The sequence below is a fragment of the Dermacentor variabilis genome, unplaced genomic scaffold (genome assembly GCF_050947875.1).
Source record: "Dermacentor variabilis isolate Ectoservices unplaced genomic scaffold, ASM5094787v1 scaffold_12, whole genome shotgun sequence".
Lineage (NCBI taxonomy): Eukaryota > Metazoa > Arthropoda > Arachnida > Ixodida > Ixodidae > Dermacentor > Dermacentor variabilis.
Genome location: NW_027460280.1, coordinates 54,913,527 through 54,940,619, shown reverse-complemented (window position 1 = coordinate 54,940,619; position 27,093 = coordinate 54,913,527). Strand labels below are relative to the sequence as shown.

Sequence of the window (27,093 nt, the reverse complement as noted above, 5' to 3'; positions counted from 1 at the left end):
GAGCGCTGCACATGTTTTACGTCGTTATGTATAATTTGATTACGCAAAATGGAGGTGCGCGCAATGGCACTATATATTTTGAAGTTCAACATGCAGTGCTTATAATCCGGCGCGCATATAACCTTCATACATAACCGTGGTGGGCTAGACAAAGAAAGAGAAAGAAAGAGCGAAAGAGAGAAAGAAAGGAAGAAAGGAACGCGCTTATGCGTGCATTTGCAGAATGCATAGATTATGAAAGCTGCAAACCATATACGTGTAGATATCCCTGATGAAGATTGTTGCGTAAATTCTGAGTGAACGTCTTTTATTTGGTCCTCCAGCTGTAGACAAAGTGTACAAGATGTAATGAAAAATGGAGGAAGAGAATGTGCGCACTTGCGACCACTCTTAGCGTTGCAGTCGTATGCATGCGTGCTTACCGAACAGCTCCACGGAAAAAGAAAATAGAAAGAGTGATCGAGCTTCGTCGGTCGTTTCGTGAGCGTCTATTCACGGGCATGCATGCTGACGTAACCTGGTCGTTATGAGCGTGCTCGCATTCGTCTACGCAGGGTGACGCAGTGATGCCAGCGGCGGCACAAGCAGCGCGAGTCAGATTCTTTAAACGTTGGATGCTGGCGCCGCGTAATTGAAACCGTCGCAATTTCATCGACTCGTACCGCCACAAGCATATCATCGCGTGAAAATATATATTCTCGTGTGCCACTTCACAGCTTTTCACCATATCACAAGTACGTTATTTAAGATATATGCATACAGCGTTCTACACGTTAGCGGGAGCGTTCGCACCTCGTCTCTAGGTGTCCATCGTATAGCTGGCACGTGGTTCCCAAATGTCCGGTTGTCGCATCGGCTGGATTGCATCGCTGAGTCTTTGATCTCTTCGGCCGCATCAATATTGTGAAAGCCGCTACTCCGATTAAATTACGCCGCGGGAAGGACGCGACAACGAACTTGCCAAGAGAGTGCCAGCTCCAGCTCTCCATTCATTACACAAGCTACTTTTCCAAGATGGGATATTCGGCTGCGCTGACAAATGCTTTCATTTCTTTTTTTTAACGGCGCCTGGAAGCGGAGGGGGTAGGTATTTATCATTCACTTCTTCGCTATCTAGGTCTTGCACCAACACAACAGGTTTTCCAGTTGCGCTTGTCCATCTGAGATGCCTTTCAGAGACGTTATAAGCCCTCGGTGAGTTGCGTAAGGCCTGATTCACGCAGCCGTCGTCCGCCCTGTCTCACCACCGTCTCGACACCGGCATCACAGATTTCTCTTCAAAAATGGGACTTCGGTGACGTTGAAAGCACCGGTCAATGTCGCCAGCGTTCCGCTTTTGGGAAAAAAAATTGAACCAGCGAAATAAACGCTCTCTCCTGACGGACGCCGTTGCCGTGACGGTGACGGGGCAGCACGAATGACGGCTGCGTGAATCGGGCCTAACTGAATATGTAGTCGATCGAACACCATGACAGCCACCATAGTGGCCCAGGGCCATTCTGTTGTGCGGCATGATGGGCGCGGCCGATGCGCTATGATGGGGCCAGAACGTAATGCCGCCAGCCGAGTTGGGGGCAGAACTTTTGGTGCATTTTAAAGGAGCACTGGTTGTCTGAACTAATTTCGCTACTTTCAAATACAATATGCTTATATATATACATCAAAACAATTAATCTCTTCGACGTATTTTTTGGACGCAGCACACGTATCGCACAAGACTGAGCTGAAACTTTCGTTCATAATGATCGGTAAGCTCGGTAGATCATACACGCGCGGGGCGACCTTGACTTGGGCTCTTGTGGAGAGAGGCAATTTATTCAGAAAACGACATAGAAATAAAAATGGAAACTAAATGAACTGGCTGAATGAAGTGGAGGAATAGTTGCCATTTCGTCGACACCCGCCGCGGTAGCTTATCGCGCTGCTAAGCACGGGGTCGCGGGATCAAATCCCGGCCGCGGCGGCCGCATCCCGATGGGGGCGAAATGCGAAAACGCCCGTGTTCCGTGCACAGGGTACATGTTAAACAAACCCAGGTGGTCCAAATTAATCCGCAGACCCCCACTACGGCGTGCCTCATAATCACATCGTGGTATTCGCGCGTAAACCACAGAATTTAAGATGTGGCTTCACACCCAGCTTCAGTAGGAGGAGAATTTCTTCTTTGACGTAACCATTTATCTTTATACATATTTCTTTTCCCTTTCCGTTCTTGACTTGAACTATATTTATCTCAGTGACTAACATGTCCTCCCTCCCGTTACCTTATGCATTTCTTAAATAAAGAAGTATTGTCGTTTTTAAGAACGTGTATGTATCCCAGCACCAACGTAGCAAAGGCGAACTAGTCTATCTATGCTCGAATGAACTACCCAAGAAAGGAGAAGGGAACAAAAGGACAACTATTTCACTCTGCGAAGATGGAATGGCAGCGAAAGCTGACGACAGTCAAAGCTCTCAAACGAAAAGTAAAGTGCTTTCGCTGCCATTCCATCTTCACAGAGTGGAATGGTTGAGTAGTCCTCTTTGTATATTTTATTTTTAATTTTTTATTTTCTCCTTTTTTTACTTTATGCATATACACTGAAGTTTCGACACGTCCACGTGTGACAAAGGTATAGTTCAAGGGCGCGTTACAGGTCCCCGAAGTTACAGAAGTATCTGCCATTGAGCTTGGACCCTTTCTGCAATATCACCAGGATCGGTCCACATGACTGCTCGTTCTGAGATGCCCGGGCTCGCGATTGTCGTTTGCATTCAGCATCACGGGAACGTTCTTCGTCGGCGGTCGTTTCGCGCCGGCGCCGTTTACATTCTCGTTGCTATTCCGTCTGGCCCTCCTCGCACGTATGTTGTTCTTCAGGTGTACGAACTAGACGTGTCCGCCGCATCGATAACGCAGCTGTTGAATGGCTCACACCCCCTTAATTAATGGATCATACCCCCGTAGACGAGCGGCCTCCCAATTACCACGACAGAAGAGAAGTGAATTCTACGCTGGAATGATGAGCGGCAACGGAGCCCACTGTGGAACGCGAGGACGCTCTCGCCATTGCCGATGATGAAAGCTTTTTGCACAACGGAGGCAGCTGTGGGAGAAGACGACGACGACGACGAACGCGCGAGCAGTGGCACTAGCCCGTTTGCGCGGTTGGTGCCGAGAATTTTTAAGTCCTTTCCACAGGGGTATGGGCCATTGAGCTTGGATCCTTTCTGCACTGTCGATCACAGGGGCCCTGGACTGAAGGCTCCACCTTCGCCGGGATACCTCCTTTGTGAAAATAAAGTTTTTCATTCATTCATTCTGCGCTATCACCAGGATCGGCCCACATGATGGTTTTTTTATGTTGCCGGAGACCGAAAAAACTACGGAAGGTTAGGTCATATGCAGCTTTCGCTGTTAAAAGAAAACAAAACACGCCACAACGTGGCATCCTGTGTGTTCTCGGCATCTTTCCCGTTTTTTTTATTATTATTTACGTGTGTTGTTCGCTCAATAGCAAGATAAAATCAGACGTGCAGTTGGCGCAAAAAAAGAAAGAAAGAAAGAAAGGAAAGAAAGAAAGAAAGAAAGAAAGAAAGAAAGAAAGAAAGAAAGAAAGAAAGAAAGAAAGAAAGAAAGAAAGAGAAAGCTCCATACTAGCGGAGTGTGGACAGAAATCCTAGAATTCTGAAATTGCTACCTGTACTATATATATAGTGTGCATGACCAACATAATGCTATATTGTTTTACTGGCTGCGAAAACTCGTATCCCTCAAACTTTTGACGCCGACTGTACACATCATGTTTAGCAAATCGGGAATGAAGCACATTTTGCGCGCACTATATATATCATTTGTACGCCTAAGGCTACATCCACACCACGACATCAAAGACATGATACCTACCTTCAATAGAAAAGCGACCACGTATGCAGAAACAGTTCCCTTGGGTGTCCTAAAAGTTTCAATTTATTTCCAGCTGGTTATTGAACACTGTTGGTCGGCACCATTTCACGTGTTTTTGGATAGATGTATTACGTGTGGGAATCGTTTCTACTCTCTCTCATCTTCAATGCCAACATCATCTGGAAACCAAACTTTAAGTAAATTGTACGTGCTTTCCAACCAAGTATACTTTATCTCTTTTTCCCTCTGCGGAAAATGGAGTAAGTGGTGCATCCACGTTAACTAACAGCGCGCGCGCTATACGATAGCGCAAAGAAGCCTAGGCGGTATCGATTGCTAACAAGCCGGGTAGCTGTGGGGCCTAACAATATGAGCGGCGGTAGTATATATATATATATATATATATATATATATATAATGTGTCCGTGAAAGCACATCGCACTTTTAACCTGCAGTACAGGCTAAAAGAGCTTGTGTCAGTCGGGGAGTGCCTGATACGGTTCGTTCTCTTCCTGTGACGACAGCGAATCGCAAGCGGAGATAGCTGAGCGATAGATACGGTCGACCCTTGAAGCGGATCAACGCGGACTCGTGTCCTTTATCGGCGCGAGCACGTGCAGGCCACACGCCGCCCTCGGTGGGAAAGTGGTGTGAAGTGGTGTGAAGAGGTTACGGGCAATTTATCTGCAATGCACGAGGCCCGCGAGACAAGTATGTACAGTATAGGATGCGGCAGGGAAGGCAGCGGGATCAGGACGCGGGAAGCTGCTCGTGCAAGTAAATCGAGGAGCCTGAGTCCCCGAAGTCCTGTACCACGTTCCCGTTCGCCCTGAGCAACCACTTGGTGGTGAGCAGTCCCTCCATGCCCACGGGTCCCCTGGCGTGGATACGACCCGTGCTGATGCCCACCTCGGCACCTGCGGGAGCAACAAGTTCGCACGGCTCTCTAAGCATCGCAGAGAGCGAAGCCCACTAAAAGACAATGAACAGCGCTTTGGTATAAGCTGCTACTCAGTGACTGTCAACTTACCGAACCGGAACTGTGTGTGCGTATGTGGCGAATTATCGCCACCAATGAAATGCAATAATCCTCTGGCCACGTACTTCAGCTTCCGATGCTCCAGAGCTCTTCATCTCGGCAACTGAGCGCAGTGCAGCGTTAGCTACGGCTCGTGTCAGCCAATTGTAAACGAGAACCGACTGAATGTTTCAGAGAATGGAGGATGGCACGCTCATTGAGGGTCACTAATCCTTCCACGGCCCTTCCATTCAGCCAGCGTCGCGCAGAAGCGGATCAGCGACATACAAAGGACGAGCACCTTTGGCTCGCTGGCTGACGCGACCCGTATATCTCTCGCTGCACTGCGCACAGTTGGTGAGACGGAGTACAGAGATGCATCACACCCTGAGCTGCGGAATTTCGGGAGGGAGAGCATCCAGGCACCTTACCAAGAGTGCTGCGGGAGCGCTGACACGGAGCCCAGCGACAGCTCCTGTCACAAACCCAATGGCCTCGAAACTTGAGGCAAAGGTTGCACCTGCTTATCAACTCTATTGTCTCACTTGAGGGACATTGTAGGATGCATGGAATTGCAATCATTAGGCAAACGAAACAAAGAAAAGAAGAACCGATCATGGCTAAGCGGTTCCCGCACAATTGTCCAACCGGTAACTTCCGCGGCGATCAATCTTTGCTGTTCGTTCTTAATGCGTCGATTACGCCAGACTGAAGATAAAATTACACCATATCAGTCGCGATACATATAGCTTAGACACACAACTATACGCTGAAGCGGAAAACGGAACTAGTCTGTATAAATATACCTGTCAAAATTTTCGCGTCACTCACTTATGTGTAGGCCTTGGAACGTAGCACCGCGTTTGTTCTCTCCCATTATAAATACTGAGCCCAATGCGTTGCATTCTAACTCGGCCTGTTCACTATGGCGTTGGTAGCGGATTGTTTACACGGCGATCACATGTAAACGACTTTGAGTAGGAAGCAGGAGGCTGAGGAGAGCGAATAGCCCTGAGTTCTTAACGTGCGATAGCACTACACACACTCATGTGCATGTCTCACAATTATTAGTAGTACTATAGTGTTTGTACATTGACGCAAAATATTATATGTATGTTTTCATTTAAGGAAGTTTAAAGTATGCAGAAAATACGCTAGTCATTTTGCAATCAGTTCTAACATTCTTGAACAGAGGTTAGTTTAAGGCGGGACGATTAGACACGACTTACTCGACTGAAAGGATTCGTGCGTTCGGCAATAAGGGTTAGACGTCGCAGATGTTATTTGCCCACCACCTACTATAATTTGTCTATACAGGGCACGTTGATGACACAGACTTAGGAGGGATATCTTAATAAAGCTAGTAAAAAAAGAATTATTTCCTTCGTTTTCTTCCTTCTGTGTTATTATTAAAGTGCCTCTTTTGTTTATTATCGTGTAATCATGGGTTTATGCGCCGCGTCTCGCCTTCGCTTTTAGATCAACAGTGTGCGAAGAATGGAAGTGTTAGGCCAGAAAATCAACGTTTCCACAAGGGGAATTCATCAGGATGCTGACGGAGACAAGTCCCTTCATCGAAACGTTGCCTTCGGGATGCAGCTGTCTGTTCATCCTCTGTTGATCAATTCGAGTCTCCATGTTCTTGTGACCGATTGTGACATTCTAAACAGCTTGCTGGCATGTAGTGGATTTGCTTAATTGCTCTACCTGTCATGTCTAATGAGTGTGCGATCCGTTCTTCTCATAAATATAAAAACAAGAACAAAGTACGAACCCGCAAGCCGCCCACGGCGTCTTGACAAGACTAAAGTGGAAACACATACCTAGCCCGAAGCGATAGCCGTCAGCGAACCGCGTGCTGCAGTTGTGGAAGACACAGGCACTGTCTGCTCCCTGAAGAAACCGCTCTGCTGTATCCTCTGCAAGGCAAGGAACCGTTTGAAGCAACGCTAATATGAGGCCTGTGATTCCTCACTTACTGTTCTCCGTGACGATTGCGTCTGTGTGAGAGCTGCCATGCGTGTTGATGTGCTCGAGAGCCTCTTCGAGAGAGTCGACCACCTCGACTGCACACTCGAGCCCGCTATATTCGATGCGCATGGAGGGGGCCGGCGGTGGTCCGAAGGTGAGCAGTTGCGCTAAGCGAGGGCCCGAGTATATGCTCACACCACGCGTCTTGAGCGAAGAGCACAACTCCGAGAGCAAGCCGCCGTCCACGTGGTCACGGTGCACCAACAAGGTTTCCATGGCGTTGCAGGCTGCCGGGTAGTCGCACTTAGAGTCCACCACAATACGCATGGCCTTTCGCGGGTCCGCTTCTCGGTCCACGTACACGTGACAGATGCCGTCGCTGTGACCTAGAACGGGAATGCCACGGCTTTTATGCTGAATTTCGCGCACCAACTGGTTTGAGCCCCTGGGTATGACCATGTCGATGTACCCCTCGAGCTGAAGCAGTTCGTCTACGTCTTCACGCGTGCTGACAAGGGCGAGAGCGTCGGCAACGCCATACGGCTTCAAACACTCCTGCAGGAGCTCCCAGAGACAGCGGTTCGTATGAGCGGCTTCACGACCACCTTTGAGCAAAAGTCCGTTGGCTGTTGCCACCGCAAGTGCGGCCAACTGCGGCAAGCAATCCGGGCGAGCCTCAAAAATGACGAGAACAACGCCGATGGGCACCGTCACCTGGCTCAGTTCCATGCCTTCAGCCAGGCGCGTCCTGCGCACGACGCGGCCCAGCACATTAGGAGACATGTCTGCGATAGTGCGCAGTCCGTCAGCCAGCGAAGACAGCTTGGCTGGCGTCAGGGCGAGGCGCGCCAGCATAGGTGCACTGAGGCCCTGCTCCCGCGCTGCAGTTAAGTCGCGCTGGTTGGCTTCCATTATGACTGACGCGCGCTCTTCCAGAACACCAGCCATGGCCATCACTGCCTCTGAGCGCTGCGCCGCTGTCAAGGACTCCAGTGTGCGGCTGGCCTTTCGTGCGTCGGCGGCCAGCGATTCGAGGGGGATCATCTTGGAACGGTGCTCTGTGAAGAAAGTGCCCACGCGCTTGCCTTGCACGATGCGCGTGATGGCCATTTCCTCGAAGCCACTGCCAATAACCACTGACACGCCACGCTCGAGCGCCCACGAAGCTGCCTTGATCTGCGAGAAAGAGAGAGAGCATTAAGAAACCCGCGACCAGCGCGCAGCGCAGCCTGGCTCACTTTGGACTCCATGCCTCCGAGGCCTGCCTTAGATTTAGACCCGAACTTGATGGTCCCGTTGAAGGAAGGGTTGTAAGTGTGTAGAAGTTTTGCACCGTCCTGATTTGGAGGGTGTGTGAAGATTCCTTCCACGTCGGACATCATGAGCAGGAGGTCGGCATCTGCCTGGACGGCCAGGTGGGCCGCGAGGCTGTCGTTGTCGGTCAGGCCCACTTCGTCGCTATGTGCCTGCGCGCGATTAGCTCATGATATGTCGTGGCAGCACCAAGACAGTTCTCGAATGATGTCATTTAACAGCCTTCTGTTAAATTCAGTGGCTGCACAAAACGACCGTCACTCACTCACCAGATCCTCGAGCTGCGGCGAGGACACAGCGTCGTTCGTGTTGATGATGGGTATGATGTTAAGGCTGATGAGCTCCAGCAACGTCTTGCGCAGCCAGTGCCTGCTCTCCGGGTTGTAGAAGTCTGGCCGAGTGACTAGCACCTGGGCGATGTTGACTCCGTACTGGTTGAACATGGCGTCGTAGAGAGCCATCAGCCCGCTCTGACCAACAGCAGCTGCGGCCCGCTTCTTGGGGTTTTGCGCCTCCTCAGCGGCTAGCCTCGAGCTCCTCTCGCCACGCTGAGCCAGCGTCTCGCGCATAGACATGGACATGCGAATCTCGCGGTTGAGCCGCAGCTTGCCGAACGCCACGGCGCCGCTGGTCACCACGAGCATCTCGCGGCCCTCGTTGTGGAGCTGCGACACCTGCTCCACGATGGAGGCGAGCCGACCCAGCGCCAGGCCGCACTCGTCCTCGCGCGTCAGCACCGCAGTGCCGAGCTTGACCACCACACGTCGCGCGGCCGCCAGTTCGCTGCGGTACGCCGCCGGCCTCCGACCGCCCGCGGCTCGCTGCTGTGGCTCCAGCCCGGCGCGGCTGCCGTAGGCCAGGCCACGGGCGCTCGCTCGCAGCCACATGTTCACCCCTCTCAGCACCGCCCGAGGACTTCTGGCAGGCCGTCCAATACCGCAGACGACTTTTGACGCGTGCCTTATCAGCCCTGCATTAGCTGGCGCATGGCCCGTGCATGCATGCATCTATCTCTCTCATCAGCAGCAGCGTGCGCTGTCGGCCGAAGTGAGCGCGAGAGATCGTGATACAAAGGCTTCCCCCTATCCGTCGTCGAGCAAGGTCGAGAGTGGCTTGAGAGCCCATTTGTCGCGGAATTCCCTCTCCCGAGTCAACGACAGGTGAGATATACGCTCGCCAGTCACTGCTGCCAATTGCTCGGCGATGCTGTGCCCACGCGCAGAACCGAACGTTATCCGTGTTGCACAAGCACACATCTCAGAGGTCAAGGACTTTTCCGAAACTAGAAAGAATTATATTGCGTTGCACATATACGCCGATGTGATCCGGCTTTCTGACATTTAAGTGCTAACCAACGGATCCTCATAAAAAAAACACGAAATGCCTCATAACTCCCATAACCAATAATGCCACGCATCATACGACACCATACGGGCTTTCATACATCATTCCATATGATCATAAGGGATCATTGGATGCTGGGGTTATGGGGCAAATTGGTTATTTTGAATAAGGATGTTGGCTTTTCGATACGCGAACACCGCTCGGCTTCTTAGCTCCTCGACCCTACGTTTTCTTTCTTTAATTAGATACTCTATAGATCATGCGCAGTGAATATCCCTAGAAATACCACAGTACCCACGATTTCCAGGCTGCATAACGCGCTGCATTGACACAACATACTGAAGACCACGTTTTGATGAGGGTATATTGCTGCCCACTTGAACATTTCTTAAATGCTCACTGTGCACTTCGCTGCGCTCCAAACGTCTCTAATTTGGCAAAGCCAATAAACTGCAAGTCATCTTCGTTTTACTCATGGACGTTGTTCTCACGTTGAAAAATCTCTCTTTGCATCTTCTCCATCCCGAACCGCTCTTTATTTTGTCGACTGTCGAGCATTCGCTATCTCAAAAAGACTTGCTGAGGACCTAGTTGGTGCATATATATACTAGGCATAATTATTGAGTGCAATAAGCCCTTGTCCCGTGTCCACCCCCTTTTCTTTCGTGCTGTGTTCGTTTTTTTAGCCTGGTTATCTTGCTTTCTGCTTATCTACCCACTTCTCGCTACTGCTTCAGCGCATAAGTGCCACGACTAACGCTTCACTGGTTATTTTTCCGATTCTTTTAGGGACAGAGTTTCGCTGCCTTCTGTGCATATCTAGTCAATCCAGTGAAGCAAAAATAATCAGGGGAACAGAGAGGCTGGATTTGATTTTTGCTCGCCAAGCTTCATAGCAGCGGCGGACACCATAATTTGCGCTGTAATCGCCAATACGATTATATATTATTATTACAGAGTTAACTGAACTCTCTAATTTTCACTAGGCTCGAGAACTAGGTACACAGAATCTGTCGCGAAATGCAGGCGATTCCAGTTTATATGTTTATGCACAGTGGGAAAAGGCAGTACGAAAAGATAATGAGCAATGCATCAAACGACACATATTCATTCCATATTTATTTTAGGGACTGATGATAGGTACGAACATTACATCAAAAATTTAAGCTTTGAGTTGCGTTACGTCTCAACACGGCAAAGCGAATTCCTTCGCTGTTTTCCCTGAGGCAGCCCCCCCCTTCCCGCCCCCCATTCATCAGCGCCTATCCAGAAGCAGACGCAGCGCTGACGTGGACTGTTGAGTCAACAAAGACCCCTCTACCTGAACCTGACAAGTTGAACAAATTGATGAACTGGGCCAACGTGATAACAGCATCGGCCTCGGATTCCCAGATGACTACACTCTTAAGCAAAATGTACACCCTTTAGGGTGTATATTTGCCACACCACAGTAATCGTCACACTCTAAAGAAAGTTTACACCCTTCAGGGTGTATATCTGCCACACAAATTAACAATGATCGTCATCTGCCTTGCTCGCGTTTCCTTTCTTGAAAACGCCGCGCCCGCTACTTTCTTGTCGGCAATGATATGTCGTGCTGATAACGTACATGCCGTTCGTTACTGGGAAGTACCGGTCTCGCAGCGTTAAAGAAAGGAAATGCGGACAAGTCTGATGACGTTTATCGTTGTGTGGCAAGATACGACTCAAAGGGTTTAAACGTTTCTTAGAGTGCATCTGTCTTGCTTGTGTTTCCTTCCTTGAAAACGCTGCGCTGGCTACTTTCCTATCGAGAATGCTCTGTCATGCTGATAACGGGCATGCCGTTCGAGACTTGGAAGTACCGGGCTCACCGCATTAAAGAAAGGAAATGCGGACAAGACAGATGACGATTATTGTTGTGTGCCAAAAGGGTGTAATTTTGCTTAGTGAGTGTACGCAGGGACGAAAGTGCCCCATAGGAGGCGAATCCGGCGGAACGGTGCGGCGGCATGGGCGGGAGTTTGCGACCTTTTGACGATTGTGATTGGCCGCGATACAGTCATCAGGTTCCCTAGTCAGTCGCTTAGGGAAGACGACGGAATTAAAAGCGGAGACCTTGGTGCTAAAGTGAGGCTGACGTGTCCTGATGTGAACTCAGACGTTTAATATGCCCCTACATGGAGTGGTCTTCCGTATCTGGAGCTAGTGTAAATAATGTAAACTCTTTTTTTTCTTCGTTCCTACGACCGTACGTGCTCGTCGGTGGGCTTGGTGGATTCCTGGCCCACACGCTACCTCGAGCCGCAGCAGTAGTTTGCTGCCTTTATTTCTGAAGTTTTTTTCTGAAGTCAGTAATACAAATGTTAGTGAAATGCTGTTAATTAATAATTAGATCAGCGATTATTGCACCACTTTTTATGTCCACCAGTGCTAAAAGCCTCATCAGTAAAAGTTATCAAATTATCATTTTGTCTCAAATCCACTATTGTTAATAATTTGAAATAGTCGCAGAAACATGCGGTAAAACTATCAAATGATGACATCAATGAAAGTAGAAGAAAAATTGATTATATAGCTCATTAAAAAAGCAGTAATTTACCATGTGCTTTTCTTGGCTTCATTACCTGTTGGCTTCAAATCGTTGTCACTAAAAATAAAAGTCTCTGGTTATTCTCGCTTCATTGCATAGCGAGGTTTTAGACTCTATGGCAGCCGATACCTTGTGGTAGCGGACGAGGATTATTGGACAGTTTGCTGCTCCTAATATCGCGTGCGACATAACGCACGTGGTTTAATAATCGACATTCCACATCCGCCGCCATGTTCTTGAGCAGTGCGTGCTAACACTTCGAGAGCGAGTTTATACATGCATGTGCAGAGGTGCTCAAGAAAGTAGACGGAGCCGTCGCCGTAACTCAACTGGCAGAGCCCCGCACGCGTCAAGCGTAGGTTGCGGGTTCGGCTCCCACCAACGGAATCATCTTTTCTTGTAAGTTTTATTTTTATTCCAATTTTCTTTAAACTCATCGTTTTCTTTTTTATTCTGTGAATAACGAAGGTTATCGCAAATTTATTCATCACCCCTAATTAGTTATATGTTTCAATTAAAAACGAGTAGTCTTTCCATGTGGTTTTCGTGGCTTCACATGCTGTCTCGGCGTTGTATGATCACTACACTGAAGAACCGTTTCTTCATTTTGTTGTTGTCGTTACCTCAATCCTGACCCCTCACATGAATGCAAGGGGGATAGTGTCTTCTGCGTAACCATATAATCTCCCGTTTCAAGGCCTTTTGAGGTAAACAAGGAAACGTATTTAACTATGAAGAAAACGTGCCATTCGTCACCGAAATATTTATAGAAATGAACAAATATAGCATTTAAAGAGAACCTTATAGTATAAGTTTCTATCCAAGTGAGTACAATGTACTCCTGCGTAACCACTCAACTAGTGCCACTTTTACTTTCCTTACCATCTCATTTGCACTACAGAGTACAGTGTAGTGTACAGTATAGCACACTTACGGTCGTGTGAAGAACCGTTTCAAGGTTCCTCCAAATGCTGCTGACCTAGCGCCAACGTGACCATTAGCCGTCTTTCTGTGGACCTTTTCCTGCAATCTTCATAATTTCAATTTTTATTAACAATGCCGCTCTAACGGCTACATGCACTGTTAAACATCTACATTTTTTGTTTTTACCTTCAAATAAATTGAAGTGGCACTCAACGATTCACCGTTGTGCAGAATATGCGCACCAAGTTCATTTACGTACGCAGGAGATTCAGCGTATCAATGCACCGCAGTCTCTAAGGCGAAAGTCTTTCTACGAGTCGCTTGATCAACACAAGCCACTGCCGCAAGCAATGAGAACAGTGCGTGATCCCCTAACTTCGCCACAAAATGCCTTGCTCTATACCAAGGTCGTCAAGAGACGACGTAGCAGATCACGTCTGCGTGAGGTTACCGGTCAACTGTCCTCGTTCACTGCGCATGATCCATGATACGCTCCACTCTCGCAGGGCTCGCGTATGGACAGTTCTTATTACATCGAGGCGCTGCAAGCGGCACTGCAGCGAGCAAGTGTTCCTCATCACCTGGACCTGGTGGCATTATATACGCGGCCTCTTGGCAACCTCGGCCAAACAGCACGACGTACGATTCATGGCGTGAAGGTTTGGTTCATCCAGCATGAAAGTCTAGCCGCCTCACACCGCTGCTCAATCAGGCATATGGCCCGTAGATTGCTAAAAATAAGCGTGCGAAAAAAAGACACAAAGAAAGGGCTGGACATCACAGTGTGTGCGTGCGTGTGTGTGTGTGTGTGTGTGTGTGTGTGTGTGTGTGTGTGTGTGTGTGTGTGTGTGTGTGTGTGTGTGTGTGTGTGTGTGTGTGTGTGTGTGTGTGTGTGTGTGTGTGTGTGTGTGTGTGTGTGTGTGTGTGTGTGTGTGTGTGTGTGTGTGTGCGCGTGCGTGCGTGCGTGCGTGCGCGCGCTCGCGCTATTAGCGTTCCATTAAACAAGCTCAGGCATCTACTTTGGTGACCCTTGGACACTTCTTGTTGCCCCATTCCTCTTGGCTACTTGTCTAGAAAATGTGAACGAGATAACATTACCGGCGCGCATAGAGTGGCATCTGTAGCATTAAACCTACGCTGGCGCTATGACCTGCTTTCGGTGCGGACGTTGATCTATACATAACATCACTGACCCTGTCTCGTCTGGAGCTTACGGTAACGTTACTTACCAAGCCATCTTTGACGCCTTAGAGGATGTCGAATTAGGTGGATGTGCCTTTCAGCGGATACAGAGCTATTTGAAGGATAGGTGTTTCTCCGTAGAAGTAAAGGATGGTGTGACATCGCACCATGAAGGCTACTGAGAAGTACTACAAGGTGTACTACCGAGCCGCCCGCTCTTTACCCTATAGTGCTCGTCGGTCTATAGTTGATTCCCTTCTGCGATTTATTAATGCCTTAATCTGTATGCAAGTGATATCTATATTTTGGCATCTGGAGTGACGCGTCCAGATGTGCATACTAGACTCCAGGAAGCGATTACGCTAACGTCAGATTTTTTTCGAGGACGATATTTGGATATATCTTATAAGGAGTTCTCTTTGGTTGCTTTTACACGCAAGGCATTAAAACCGTAATTTTAATAAACTGACAAGCAATCACCTATGAGAGAATGCGCCGCATTCCCGGAGTAATAATAAATTGCGACATGTGCTCGAGCTGTGACGTTTCCTAAAAAAATAACTTATTATTTTTACCCGTGTTCTATAAGTTCTCACCGGAGAGTTGCGTGGTGCGTCTCTTTTAAAACTGTTAAAGCGCGTGTTTCTGGGTTTCCTATATGATACACCTTGCTTGTACTCAGTAGGGCGTGTAGGACAAGAAATCCGTGCCCAGCAGTCTGTGCAGGCTCAAGCCCTGCCTTGGAATGTCTTGGCCTTCTCAGGTGTGCATCTACGGCAACAACTGCATTCATCATGCATGGACACCACACAGCTTTGTACACTTTTGTCAACGTTTCAGGGTGCCTTTCAGACACTTCGCCTCGCTTCCACTGCACCATCTCACGGCCCTTCCTGCGACTGGACCATGCGCATTCAGCGCACAGCGCTATTGTCGCTTCCCACCGCGAAACGCACTGTTGAGCGTCACGATTGCGGCAAGGCCATCTTTACAGCTGTGATGCCTGCACCCACTTCAAGCCCCCTCAGCATTCCTGGCATCAAAAAGAAAGCTGAAATTGGCCCTCCAACAGGCCTTTGCTATTATTGCTGCGTGGAAATCGCAGTGGATGTCCTCGCGTTCTCACGGGTACATTGGTTAATTCCTCTGCAATCTCGCTAGGTGCAAGGTCGTTCCCTCGACATCCATCATCATCAAATTCAAAAAAAAAATATCTCATTTGACATCGTCGACGGCTGCAGAACTTCGCAGCCCTAACTAAGTACTGCTTAGAGTTCATTATTCAGCAATCGTCAGTGATTGTCCAATGTCAATCTTGTGTGACTTTAAGGCATCTCTCCAGTGATGCCGTTTCATCATGACCTGTGAACAGCTCATATCAAACTATATAATTTAAAATTTCAACACTACACATTCGACAAGGGAGACAATATCACCTGACAGTGTATACCGCACCACAGCGGCATCTCTCGTAACGACCGTGCGGATTAGAGAAAGAAGAACAAAGAGGAAGGTAGGGAAGTTTACCAAACAACAATATCCAGTTTGTTACTCTGCAGTGGGTAGGGAAAAGGGAAAATAAAAGATAAAGGACGATAGGACTTACAACATCACGGTGAGCTCAAAACACTTTGTGGCGTGCAGTCGTTCGCACAAGCAGTTGTTCGAAGGAAGCGCACCATCTTCTGTGCTGGCAGTTGATAAGGCTACCTTTGGCTTTTCTGTGCAGGAAATGAGGGTAACTTGTGGAGCATTCCTCTAATTAAGGAGTGCTAGCACTGCACTCTGTGTATATGCAATTCACTTTGAGCAGACATAGTGTACTGGTTGTTTAAAAGCACACGGATAGCATCCTGTAATGGCCGTTTTATGAATACTAACCGCGAATAAGGGGGCAGGAGCTGGGGCGATCCGCGCACGATGCTGTCCACTGTATTGCAATACTAATGTCCAGAACCGACGTAGTAACAAGGCCTCCTTCACTGGCGGGTGAATTCACATTGACACCGAATTTGCGAACACTCGCGTCCATAGCTTGGGCCTCTGTCTCCAGCTTCGTATTCCGCTTGAGATACCACAAGCTGAAGCAATACTTTTGTGGGGCCTGCGCTACGGCATCGGCGTAAACTGCAAAATGTACCAACCTCACGCAAGATGCTTCCTCTACAGCAAAGATGGTATGCAGTGAAAGCCAATGTGCAGTGCAGCAGCGATAGCACCGCGTGTTCAGACAGCACAGGCTACCTTGGACAGTGCGGTATGGAGAATTACGTTTTAAAGAGTTGGAAGAATAAAGCAGCTAAAAAGTTCAGGCCAAGTGATTGTATCGTTAGCACACCAATGTTTCTCACGTTTAAACAGGCGGATTGCAGCAACGAAGACGTTTGTCGAGATATTGGTGGGCTAGTCGGTTGGACATTATTGTTGTAAAGGCGGCGCACGGGGACTCACGGACGAACACTCAAGAATACAAACACGAGCGCCGAACTGCGACTAAGGATTTATGCTGTGCGAGAAGCGTTTATGTCCATGCTGGAACACAAAGCATGGCCAGGTGAAATAAAGGGCGGGGTCGAAGGGCCACGTGTTTGTCTTCTTTTGTGCTCGTCGAAGTGTCCACGAGCGCGCTGCCTTCACAAGAATGAAGGCGTTTGTGAACGCGACACGAGTGTATATCTTCAAGTTCAAAAAACACCGAGCGGGTGACTACATAGAGTGAACAATATTGTTGTCAGTATTTGTCGTCTTTCCAGCACAGTGAATGTTAGAATGCACGATAGAACTGAACAATGCAAACATAAACGAGCAAGTAAAGAAGAATATCAAGGACAGGAAAGAAAGGCAACACGGACATAAGAAAGAAGCCTACGGAGTTGTAAGCCGTTCTTGAGCAGAACTGAATGGAATGCACTACGCCCTAAATGCCAAAGTATTTCATTGTCGACCGGGCCCAGGCAATCAGACATAAGAGGATTAGCGTCTTCAAACGTTTGAAGCACGAGTCAAACGCAGTGCTTTACTAAGCCGCGATATAATCTCAACAGCTTAGGAAATGTTAACACAAAGACTTCCATAATTCAGGCGAAATACAACCTTCGCACATCTCACTCACGAGATATTGCCGTTAATGAAGCGCCACCCCATAATATGTGTGCCTAACATTGCCAGATTTACCAGCTTGTGCGCCTAGCGTAGATCCGCACCTAGCTTCTGTAAACAAACAGCATTTCGAAGTTTACAGATGGAACAACACACTGTACATGCATCGGGAAGGAAAGAACGAAATCGCATATGCAAAGCGCCGCCGTGTGAAGCTTTCAAACGCTGTCACACGTTTACACGTATACGACATGTCCAGGTCGCGGTTAACGCTCCGACATGGATGCGTTTTAAGGGAGGAGATTAAATTCACAGTCGGCGAAGAATAAAGCGATCAATCAAATCTTCAGACCCAACACATTGCACTACCAGGTGTGCACAATTTCTCAAACGACTCTTGAGTAATTGTTACCGTTTATGCTGCGACAAAAAGGTGCCTACTCACAGCAAAGCCATGCAGTAACGCCCCTTAACAGATTACCACACGCTGCAATGACGGCATCTCATTTTTGGCCAGTTGAAAAGTTGACGCCCTGAAAGCGCAAATCACTGTCACGTGTGGAGTTTCCATTTTTCAGCTGAAATGAGCGCTCTCGGGTTCGGAATGCATTCTTTTAGAGCATCGCCAGTCTCGGTGTGCTAGTAATCCGATATTATGAAGGTGATGCACAGTGATGTAAACAGGGTGTTCACTTACAGTTCTGGAGCGAATAAAGGGCGGTCGTCGCAGTCACGCAGTGGACAGAGGCAGACGAGATAACCGCCGCTATTGAGCAGCTGTGCAAATGCGTGCGCGCTGAGGTGTGGTGCGCAGGGATGCGAACACGAGAAGCGGCGCAATCCGATCGTCCCGGCAAGCACCGGGCGCCGCGCGAGTCAACAAGGGATTGTCTCCGCCGGCTCGACTGACTTTGGAAGCCGCTCCTCGTATCCCGCGCGACTGTTCTCTCTGAGAGGAGCCCTGTTTTGTTCCGCTAGTCAAGGCCGTCGTTTTCCGTCACAAGAGCTTGTGGAGCAGCCTGCGGATTTGTGATTGCGCATCAGCGACAAGGGGAGGCCACTGTAGCGCGCACACACCCCGTGCAGACAAGCCTTTTATTTAATGTTGGCATGTGAAGCAGTGATTTTTACAGCGAAGCTGTCTACGGCTACCCTCCGGAAAAATCATGGCGGCTGTTAGGAACGGCCTGCAGAGGTGCTGACATGCAAAGTTTTCCGAGCCAGCTGCAGTAGCGGTTTTGGCGTTTTCTAGGAATCGACCGTCAGTCTCCAGCCGAACGGCGCCACTAGGTCTACTGTGGAGACTTGCTTTGAAAGGACGACAAGGCGTCATTCCGCAGCCTCTTGGCGTCACGATGTCTGCTGCGGCGACTGACTGTGTGAGGAGGACAATACGCCGAGTCAGCAACTCTTCGTCGCCGGAATGGCGGGACGAGGTCGGCGAACCAGGCTATGTTAGTGAACTCGCCATCACCGACCTGGTCTGTCGGGAGCGGGGGAGTTTCTGAGGGAATGTATTTGGCGGCACCGTTCCACGCGCCTTTCAAGACGCAAGACCCAGTTCTGCGAAGACCGTCTCGCCTTGGTGGGGGCAGTGAAACCTGTGCGGAAGTGTGTGTCGCCCTACCCCTCAAAGGCGGCTCGGCTACGATGAGTCTGGTCGAACGTTTTCCCTCACCTAGGGATCTAGGGAGGACAGGGTGTATTTAAGGAGCTGTTGCGCGGCTCCTCAGTGTGCTTTCTCTCGCACTCATGCTAGACTGATGAACTGCAACGTCCTTATGTAGATACTGTAAATAAACCCATATTCTTCGTTCTCGATGAGAAAAAGTCTCTCACTTCAACAGCGTCCTCAGCGTGGATGAGTTGGACGACGGCTTGGGCCAGCTACCATCTAATTCATGCCCGACTCAAGAAATCCTGCAATCCTGCAAAAAATTGTACTGAAATTGGCCGCTGAAACGACTCGATCATTAAGCCAAGTTTCATTTACTTGTCACAATTAGTTAGCTCACAGTGAAGTTGTAAACGTTACAGAATTCCCGTAGGCTGTCAATACATGGGCATCTACGAAGGGAGTATAGTTATAGAAAACGGCTGTAACTCTTCTTTTATCGAAACTATCCAGAAACAAATTATATGAAAATTAGCCCCTAGAACGACTCTAACCTCACGTCGAGTTTCATTTACTTTCCTTAATTAAGCAGTTCACAGTGAATTTATAGATATTAATGTGGAAATCCCGTGTGCTGTCAATACATGCGCTTCTGCGGGATGGAAAGGGACAGCCCCATTTTGTCCGCCAGAACAAAACTCTAGTCCTTCCAAGTTTCATTCAGCTAATTAACTAGGAAGTATGTTCAATCGCAAATTACAAGCAAACGTGTTTTGTTTCGTGCACTCCTTTGGGTCAACGCGTATCGTCGCTCGCGTCGAGGCTCGGTTTAACGGCCACCTGCGTCTAAACGGCGCTCCGTCGCAGTTGCTGTGTCGACAACACCTGCATAGAGCGTCGTCGTAAAAGTCCTTCGGCGGTAGCTCTGTGTATGTATGACGTAGTGCGTGACGTAGTGCGCGCCTGATAAGGCGACCAAAGGGAATTTTGGCACCATTTCGCCCCATCGTTCGCTATGGGAAGACCACGCGTGATCAGTACGCCTCAAGAGTTGAATACAAAAAAAAAACCCCTATACCAATATGATTGATACAACCATAGCAGGTTTTCTGGTCAACCACCTTCACAGGGTGAAATGGCTCCTCAATTTTTCATTTCTTTATTTATAGATACACCACAGATTCAAATAAGAACATTGAGTGATAAGGTAGTACAACAAAATTACATGAACATAAACAGGAACAAACGAACGTTGTTATTGACTATAAAAATTAGGTACAATACTTAACGCACAATTTTACCAAGAAGTGAGTGTACTAATTCTGGCGGAATGTTTCACGATTAGTGATGGAGAAAAGCTGTCAGGAAGATCATTCCAGAGTGCAATGGCTTGGGGCAACGCTCAGGAATTAGAAGCTTTGCTTCTACCAAATATTCGCTTGAGGCTGAGATGGTTATGAAGATACACAGTGGGGTTACAAGGGGCAAATTGTGTTGTGTTGTGCCGTGAATGCGTTTGTGCATCAAACATAACAGTGCAATTGTTCTACGAGTACATAATGCTTTAAAGGATAAGCCTGCTTTAATTCGAGTGACACTAGAGTGCCGGTCGTAGCTGGATGAAATTAATCTGGCGGCTCGGTTTTGTACTGCTTATTCTAAGATTGAAATTAGGTAATCTTGATGAGGTGACGTTATCTAGTGAGGCGAGTCTAGCAGTGCTATTGGAGGAATTAGAGGGCAGTAAATGGGATATAATAGGCCTCAGTGAAGTTAGGAGGCCGAAAGAAGCATATACAGTGCTAAATAGCGGGCACGTCCTGTGCTACCGGGGCTTAGCGGATAGAACAGAACTAGGAGTCGGATTCCTGATTAATAAGAATATAGCTGGTAACATACAGGAATTCTATAGCATTAACGAGAGGGTGGCAGGTCTTGTTGTGAAACTTAATAAGAGGTACAAAATGAAGATTGTACAGGTCTACTCCCCTACATCCAGTCATGATGACCAGGAAGTCGAAAGCTTCTATGAAGACGTGGAATCGGCGGTGAGGAGAGTGAAAACTAAATACACTATACTAATGGGCGACTTTAATGCCAAGGTAGGCAAGAAGCAGGCTGGAGACAAGGCAGTGGGGGAATATGGCATAGGCACTAGGAATAGCAGGGGAGAGTTATTAGTAGAGTTTGCGGAACAGAATAATATGAGGATAATGAATACCTTCTTCCGCAAGCGGGATAGCCGAAAGTGGACGTGGAGGAGCCCGAACGGCGAGACTAGAAATGAAATAGACTTCATACTCTGCGCTAACCCTGGCATCGTACAAGATGTGGACGTGCTCGGCAAGGTGCGCTGCAGTGACCACAGGATGGTAAGAACTCGAATTAGCCTAGACCTGAGGAGGGAACGGAAGAAACTGGTACATAAGAAGCCGATCAATGAGTTAGCGGTAAGAGGGAAAATAGAGGAATTCCAGATCAAGCTACAGAACAGGTATTCTGCTTTAACTCAGGAAGAGGACCTTAGTGTTGAAGCAATGAACGACAATCTTGTGGGCATCATTAAGGAGTGTGCAATGGAAGTCGGTGGTAACTCCGTTAGGCAGGATACCAGCAAACTATCGCAGGAGACGAAAGATCTGATCAAGAAACGCCAATGTATGAAAGCATCTAACCCTACAGCTAGAATAGAACTGGCAGAACTTTCGAAGTTAATCAACAAGCGTAAGACAGCTGACATAAGGAAGTATAATATGGATAGAATTGAACATGCTCTCAGGAGCGGAGGAAGCCTAAAAACAGTGAAGAAGAAACTAGGAATTGGCAAGAATCAGATGTATGCGTTAAGAGACAAAGCCGGCAATATCATTACTAATATGGATGAGATAGTTCAAGTGGCTGAGGAGTTCTATAGAGATTTATACAGTACCAGTGGCACCCACGACGATAATGGAAGAGAAAATAGTCTAGAGGAATTCGAAATCCCGAAGGTAACGCCGGAAGAAGTAAAGAAAGCCTTAGGAGATATGCAAAGGGGGAAGGCAGCTGGGGAGGATCAGGTAACAGCAGATTTGTTGAAGGATGGTGGACAGATTGTTCTAGAGAAACTGGCCACCCTGTATACGCAATGCCTCATGACCTCGAGCGTACCGGAATCTTGGAAGAACGCTAACATAATCCTAATCCATAAGAAAGGGGGCGCCAAAGACTTGAAAAATTATAGACCGATCAGCTTACTGTCCGTTGCCTACAAAGTATTTACTAAGGTAATTGCAAATAGAATCAGGAACACCTTAGACTTCTGTCAACCAAAGGACCAGGCAGGATTCTGTAAAGGCTACTCAATAGACCATATTCACACTATCAATCAAGTGATAGAGAAATGTGCAGAATATAACCAACCCTTATATATAGCTTTCATTGATTACGAGAAAGCGTTTGATCCAGTCGAAACCTCAGCAGTCATGGAGGCATTACGGAATCAGGGTGTAGATGAGCCATATGTAAAAATACTGGAAGATATCTATAGCGGCTCCACAGCCACCGTAGTCCTCCATAAAGCAAGCAACAAAATCTCAATAAAGAAAGGCGTCAGGCAGGGAGATACGATATCTCCAATGCTATTCACAGCGTGTTTACAGGAGGTATTCAGAGACCTGGATTGGGAAGAATTGGGGATAAAAGTTAATGGAGAATACCTTACTAACTGGCGATTCGCTGATGATATTGCCTTGCTTAGTAACTCAGGGGAACAATTGCAATGCATGCTCACTGACCTGGAGAGGCAAAGCAGAAGAGTGGGTCTAAAAATTAATATGCAGAAAACTAAAGTAATGCTTAACAGTCTCGGGAGAGAACAGCAATTTACAATAGGCAGCGAGGCACTGGAAGTCGTAAGGGAATACATCTACTTAGGGCAGGTAGTGACGGCGGATCCGGATCATGAGACGGAAATAATCAGAAGAATAAGAATGGGCTGGAGTGCGTTTGGCAGGCATTCCCAAATCATGAACAGCAGGTTGCCGTTATCCCTCAAGAGAAAAGTATATAATAGCTGTGTCTTACCAGTACTCACCTACGGGGCAGAAACCTGGAGGCTTACGAAAAGGGTTCTACTCAAATTGAGGACGACACAACGAGCTATGGAAAGAAGAATGATAGGTGTAACGTTAAGGGATAAGAAAAGAGCAGATTGGGTGAGGGAACAAACGCGAGTTAATGACATCTTAGTTGAAATCAAGAAAAAGAAATGGGCATGGGCAGGACATGTAATGAGGAGGGACGATAACCGATGGTCATTAAGGGTTACGGACTGGATCCCAAGGGAAGGGAAGCGTAGCAGGGGGCGGCAGAAAGTTAGGTGTGCGGATGAGATTAAGAAGTTTGCAGGGACGGCATGGCCACAATTAGTACATGACCGGGGTTGTTGGAGAAGTATGGGTGAGGCCTTTGCCCTGCAGTGGGCGTAACCAGGCTGATGATGATGATGATGATGATGATGATGATGATGAGGTGACAAGATTGACGTGGTGAATTCAAACTGCGTACAAACGAAGGTTAAGTAAGCTAATATGCGTGCACTAGCAGTTAGTGACGTAGGTTTCGATGTAAATAACCTAATGTTTGTGATGCCTTAGCGCATATGCTAATGATATGTGTTTTCCATGAAAGATTAGGCGTGAGATTTAAGCCTTTAAGCCCAAGTACTTATATGACTGTGCCCGATCCACTAGAGAGTTGTTTATGGAGTAGGAAAAGTTTGAATTTGACTGTTTATGATCTTTTCTTTCTAATCTTTGTCAATGACTTAATAAAAGAAGTAAACGTGAAAATACGATTATTTGCAGACGACTGCGTACTATATCAAGAAGTTAATAGCGTAAATGATAAGGTGCGTTTAAATTCTTCACTAGCCAAGGTAGAAGCGTGGTGCGCCACATGGCAAATGAATATTAATGCAAAAAAAAACGGTTGCTATATCAGTAACACGAAAACGCCACCCCTTAAAATTTTCTTACAGTTTCAGTGGTAATAATCTATCTGCGGTTAGTAGCTACAAATACTTAGGTCTCGTAATTTCATCCGACCTTAGATGGAACGAACACATATCTCATATTAAAAAAAAGCAACGCGCCAACTTGGTGTCTTGAGAAGGCCGCTACGACAGTCCACACAAGAAATCCGTCTTTTAGCGTACAAAACGTATATTAGATCAATTCTTGAGTACGCCTCGGTAGTATGGGACCCGTACACCGTGAAGAACATTACACAATTGGAGAACATTCAAAGAAAATCTGTTAGATTCGTATTTAACTGTTATAGCTGGCACGTATATCTCCGACGGTTCTTATCAACAAAACCAACCTGGAAACATTAAAATTAAGGCGATATAGGGACCGACTGAAATACATGTATTCACTTTATCACGATATGCTGGGGATAGATAAGGGTATGTACATTACTTCAGTTACCAGGCGTGGAACACGACCTAATCATCCAAAAAAATAAAGGAATTTTCTTGCAGAACAAACGTATTTAAAAACATGTTTTTTCCTCGAGCGATAGATGAGGGGAATGCGCTCTCCGCCAGTACAGTGGAATGCCCGACCGTCCGGTCATTCTACAACATGCTGAATAGCATTTAGACATGACATTATATGTATGTGTATGTATACGTATGTATAAATGTAATTTTTCTTCTGTTTTTATTTACATTATACCAAAGTGCTTTTTTTTTAGCTTGCTTGTCATTATTATTTGTAGATTTTTGCTGCTCAACCAACCGGGCATGCGCGATGTCTTTCAGCATACCAGTATGAATGCGACTCCTTGTTATCAATATCGCGTTGTTATCAATATGCTCTGTACAGCTCGTGCGGTTCAGCGAATGTCCGTATTCTAAAATATATTGAAATTTTTTAAAGATTGTTCGTTGGAATGCTCTGTACGGCTCGTGCGGATCAGGGAATATGTCTATAGCAATGTATTGAATTCTTGGGATAATTTTTGCTGTTCATTTTTTTTTGTTCATCTGTATATCGCACTGTCTTCTGCTCCTGCCCAAGGCCTAAGACTAAGGCCCGCAGTACCCTGTAAATAAAATAAACAAAATAAATAATAAAATGAGACTATTTTGCACTTGAATGAGTAGAGGGTCGTTTGCCAATTAAAACACCAGGAATAAATATGGTTAAGATCGTTTTGAAAGCAGATGTGGCCATCAGGACTTTTAATAGCTCTATATATAATGCAATCGTCGGCAAATAGTCGCATGCAGGAGGAAGTGTTAGATGGTAAGTCAGTAATGTAAATTAGAATAAGCAGAGGACCCAGAACACTACCTCGTGGTACGCCAGAAATCAGATGAGAAAGAGAAGAAGAATGTACTACTGTTAACTGCCTACGAAATGGAAAGAAATTTCGAAGCCAAAATAGCGTATATGAGTCAAGTTCAAGAGCAGATAACTTTGAAATGAGCCGAGAGTGAGCAACACGATCGAATGCTTTAGAGTAGTCTATCATAAGAAGCCAACAAACACTGACACCAAGGACAACATAGGGGAAATTACTTGTGCTTAATAAATTAAATAAAGAAACGATAAATTAATGGAAATTAAAGTGTATGAAAGTGGATGAAAGAAGTAGTCTAGAAAGATACAATCAGTTTGGATGTTATTATCCATGTTAACATACAAGTCGGATGTGAATTCAAATAGCTGCGTGTCGCACGAAAATGATTTTCTGAACCCATGTTGATTAATAATGAAGTTATTAGACTCGAGGTGGTTAAAGACATTAGATACAAATATATGCTCGAGCAATTAGCAGCAGGTGCAGTTTATTGAGATAGGGAGGTAATTTTCCGACGAATTCTTGTTACCACTTTTGACCACGCGAACTATTTTGCCAACCTTTCAGTCATTCGGGAGCAGTCCTAACAACGATCGCGTGATTTGGCTAGAGATGGACAAGGTATTTTTTAGCATCTTGGAATTCATGTTATCTATGCCTGTGGAAGATGATACTTTGAGATATGAGATGAGTTTTGCTATCGCTTCTGCTGTAATGTTAATTGGCGCCGATCCCTTCTGATAAAAATGTCTATGGTAATTAAAAACATGCAGTTACAACTAACAGGTAGCGCATCAGTACCGTATATGAGACTTCATTTGGAGACGTCGGCAGCATATGTCAGTCCGCAACATCAACATCAATTCAGGCTTCTGCCATTAGTTAAAATACTTATGCAGCATGCAATACAACGCAAGAAATATGCCACTTAAAAATAAAAAAGTAGTAGTTTCAGTTCAGAGAGCGAAGCAGTGACCCCGAAAGCTACTGCAGTGCGTATTACGCGTTAACGCTGGCACTGCTGTTTCCCGTAGTATCCGTTGCAATAAACGTTCGAAGTAGAGCACGAACTATCCGCTCAAATAACTTTCCGTCTAAAATCGAGCTTCGTATGCAGCCCGTCCGTTATATGCGGAGACACTTTGGCTGAAGACAATACGGTGTCCGACGCGGAGCGGTCCTGGACCTGTGGCCAACGCGCAGATTGGGTCGGACTTACAAGCTCTCTGGTGAGCCTCGTACACAGGTGTGCAATGCCGAGAACCGAGCATCACAGGTTGTTACGTCCTGCTCCCGATAGCGTTCTCCCCTGCTGAGCTCTACGACCGCCTTTGATTGCGCGGTGATTGCAAAAATATATGTATATATACGTCATCAAGAGCGCAATACCTTTAACAAAGCATTCTAACTTTCCTTTGCCTACTTTCCTAACCATTAGGCCAAAATCGCACGAATTCCTCTATCGTGCCAACTATCTCTTTGAGATGATTGCGACGTGTTGACGATGATTTCCCTACACTTACCCACAACGGGTGATTGGCAAAGAAGCGGTCGGTACCTTTGAAATTAATAAGAATAAATGAATAAATACAAGGCAATAAAATAGTTGCTACATTACGCGTAGCACGGCGGCGCGAGGGCACATGAGTTAGCGTCAATTTCCTTTACACCAAAGACGCAGGACTGAAATGTGCAAATTTATTTAATTTCTTTAACCACTTTACAAAAGCTTTGCTTCGCTGAAGATTTCAAAATGTGCGTTGGATCTGCATAATTCTTTAATCTCGAGTTTTAGAAGGTAATCGCTTCTCAAC

The 27,093-nt window shown here is 46.9% G+C and overlaps 1 protein-coding gene across 1 annotated transcript; it reads right to left on the bottom strand.

Moving 5' to 3' along the window:
- Positions 1 to 3,929: 3,929 nt before the first annotated feature.
- Positions 3,930 to 9,163, bottom strand: P5CS (Delta[1]-pyrroline-5-carboxylate synthase). Its single transcript, XM_075676852.1, has 5 exons — positions 8,462 to 9,163; positions 8,117 to 8,344; positions 6,887 to 8,054; positions 6,731 to 6,826; positions 3,930 to 4,806 (listed from the first exon to the last, which is right to left on the bottom strand). Exons 1-5 carry the CDS (start codon positions 9,077 to 9,079, stop codon positions 4,640 to 4,642), a joined length of 2,277 nt encoding a protein of 758 aa, XP_075532967.1. The 5' UTR covers positions 9,080 to 9,163; the 3' UTR covers positions 3,930 to 4,639.
- Positions 9,164 to 27,093: the final 17,930 nt, after the last annotated feature.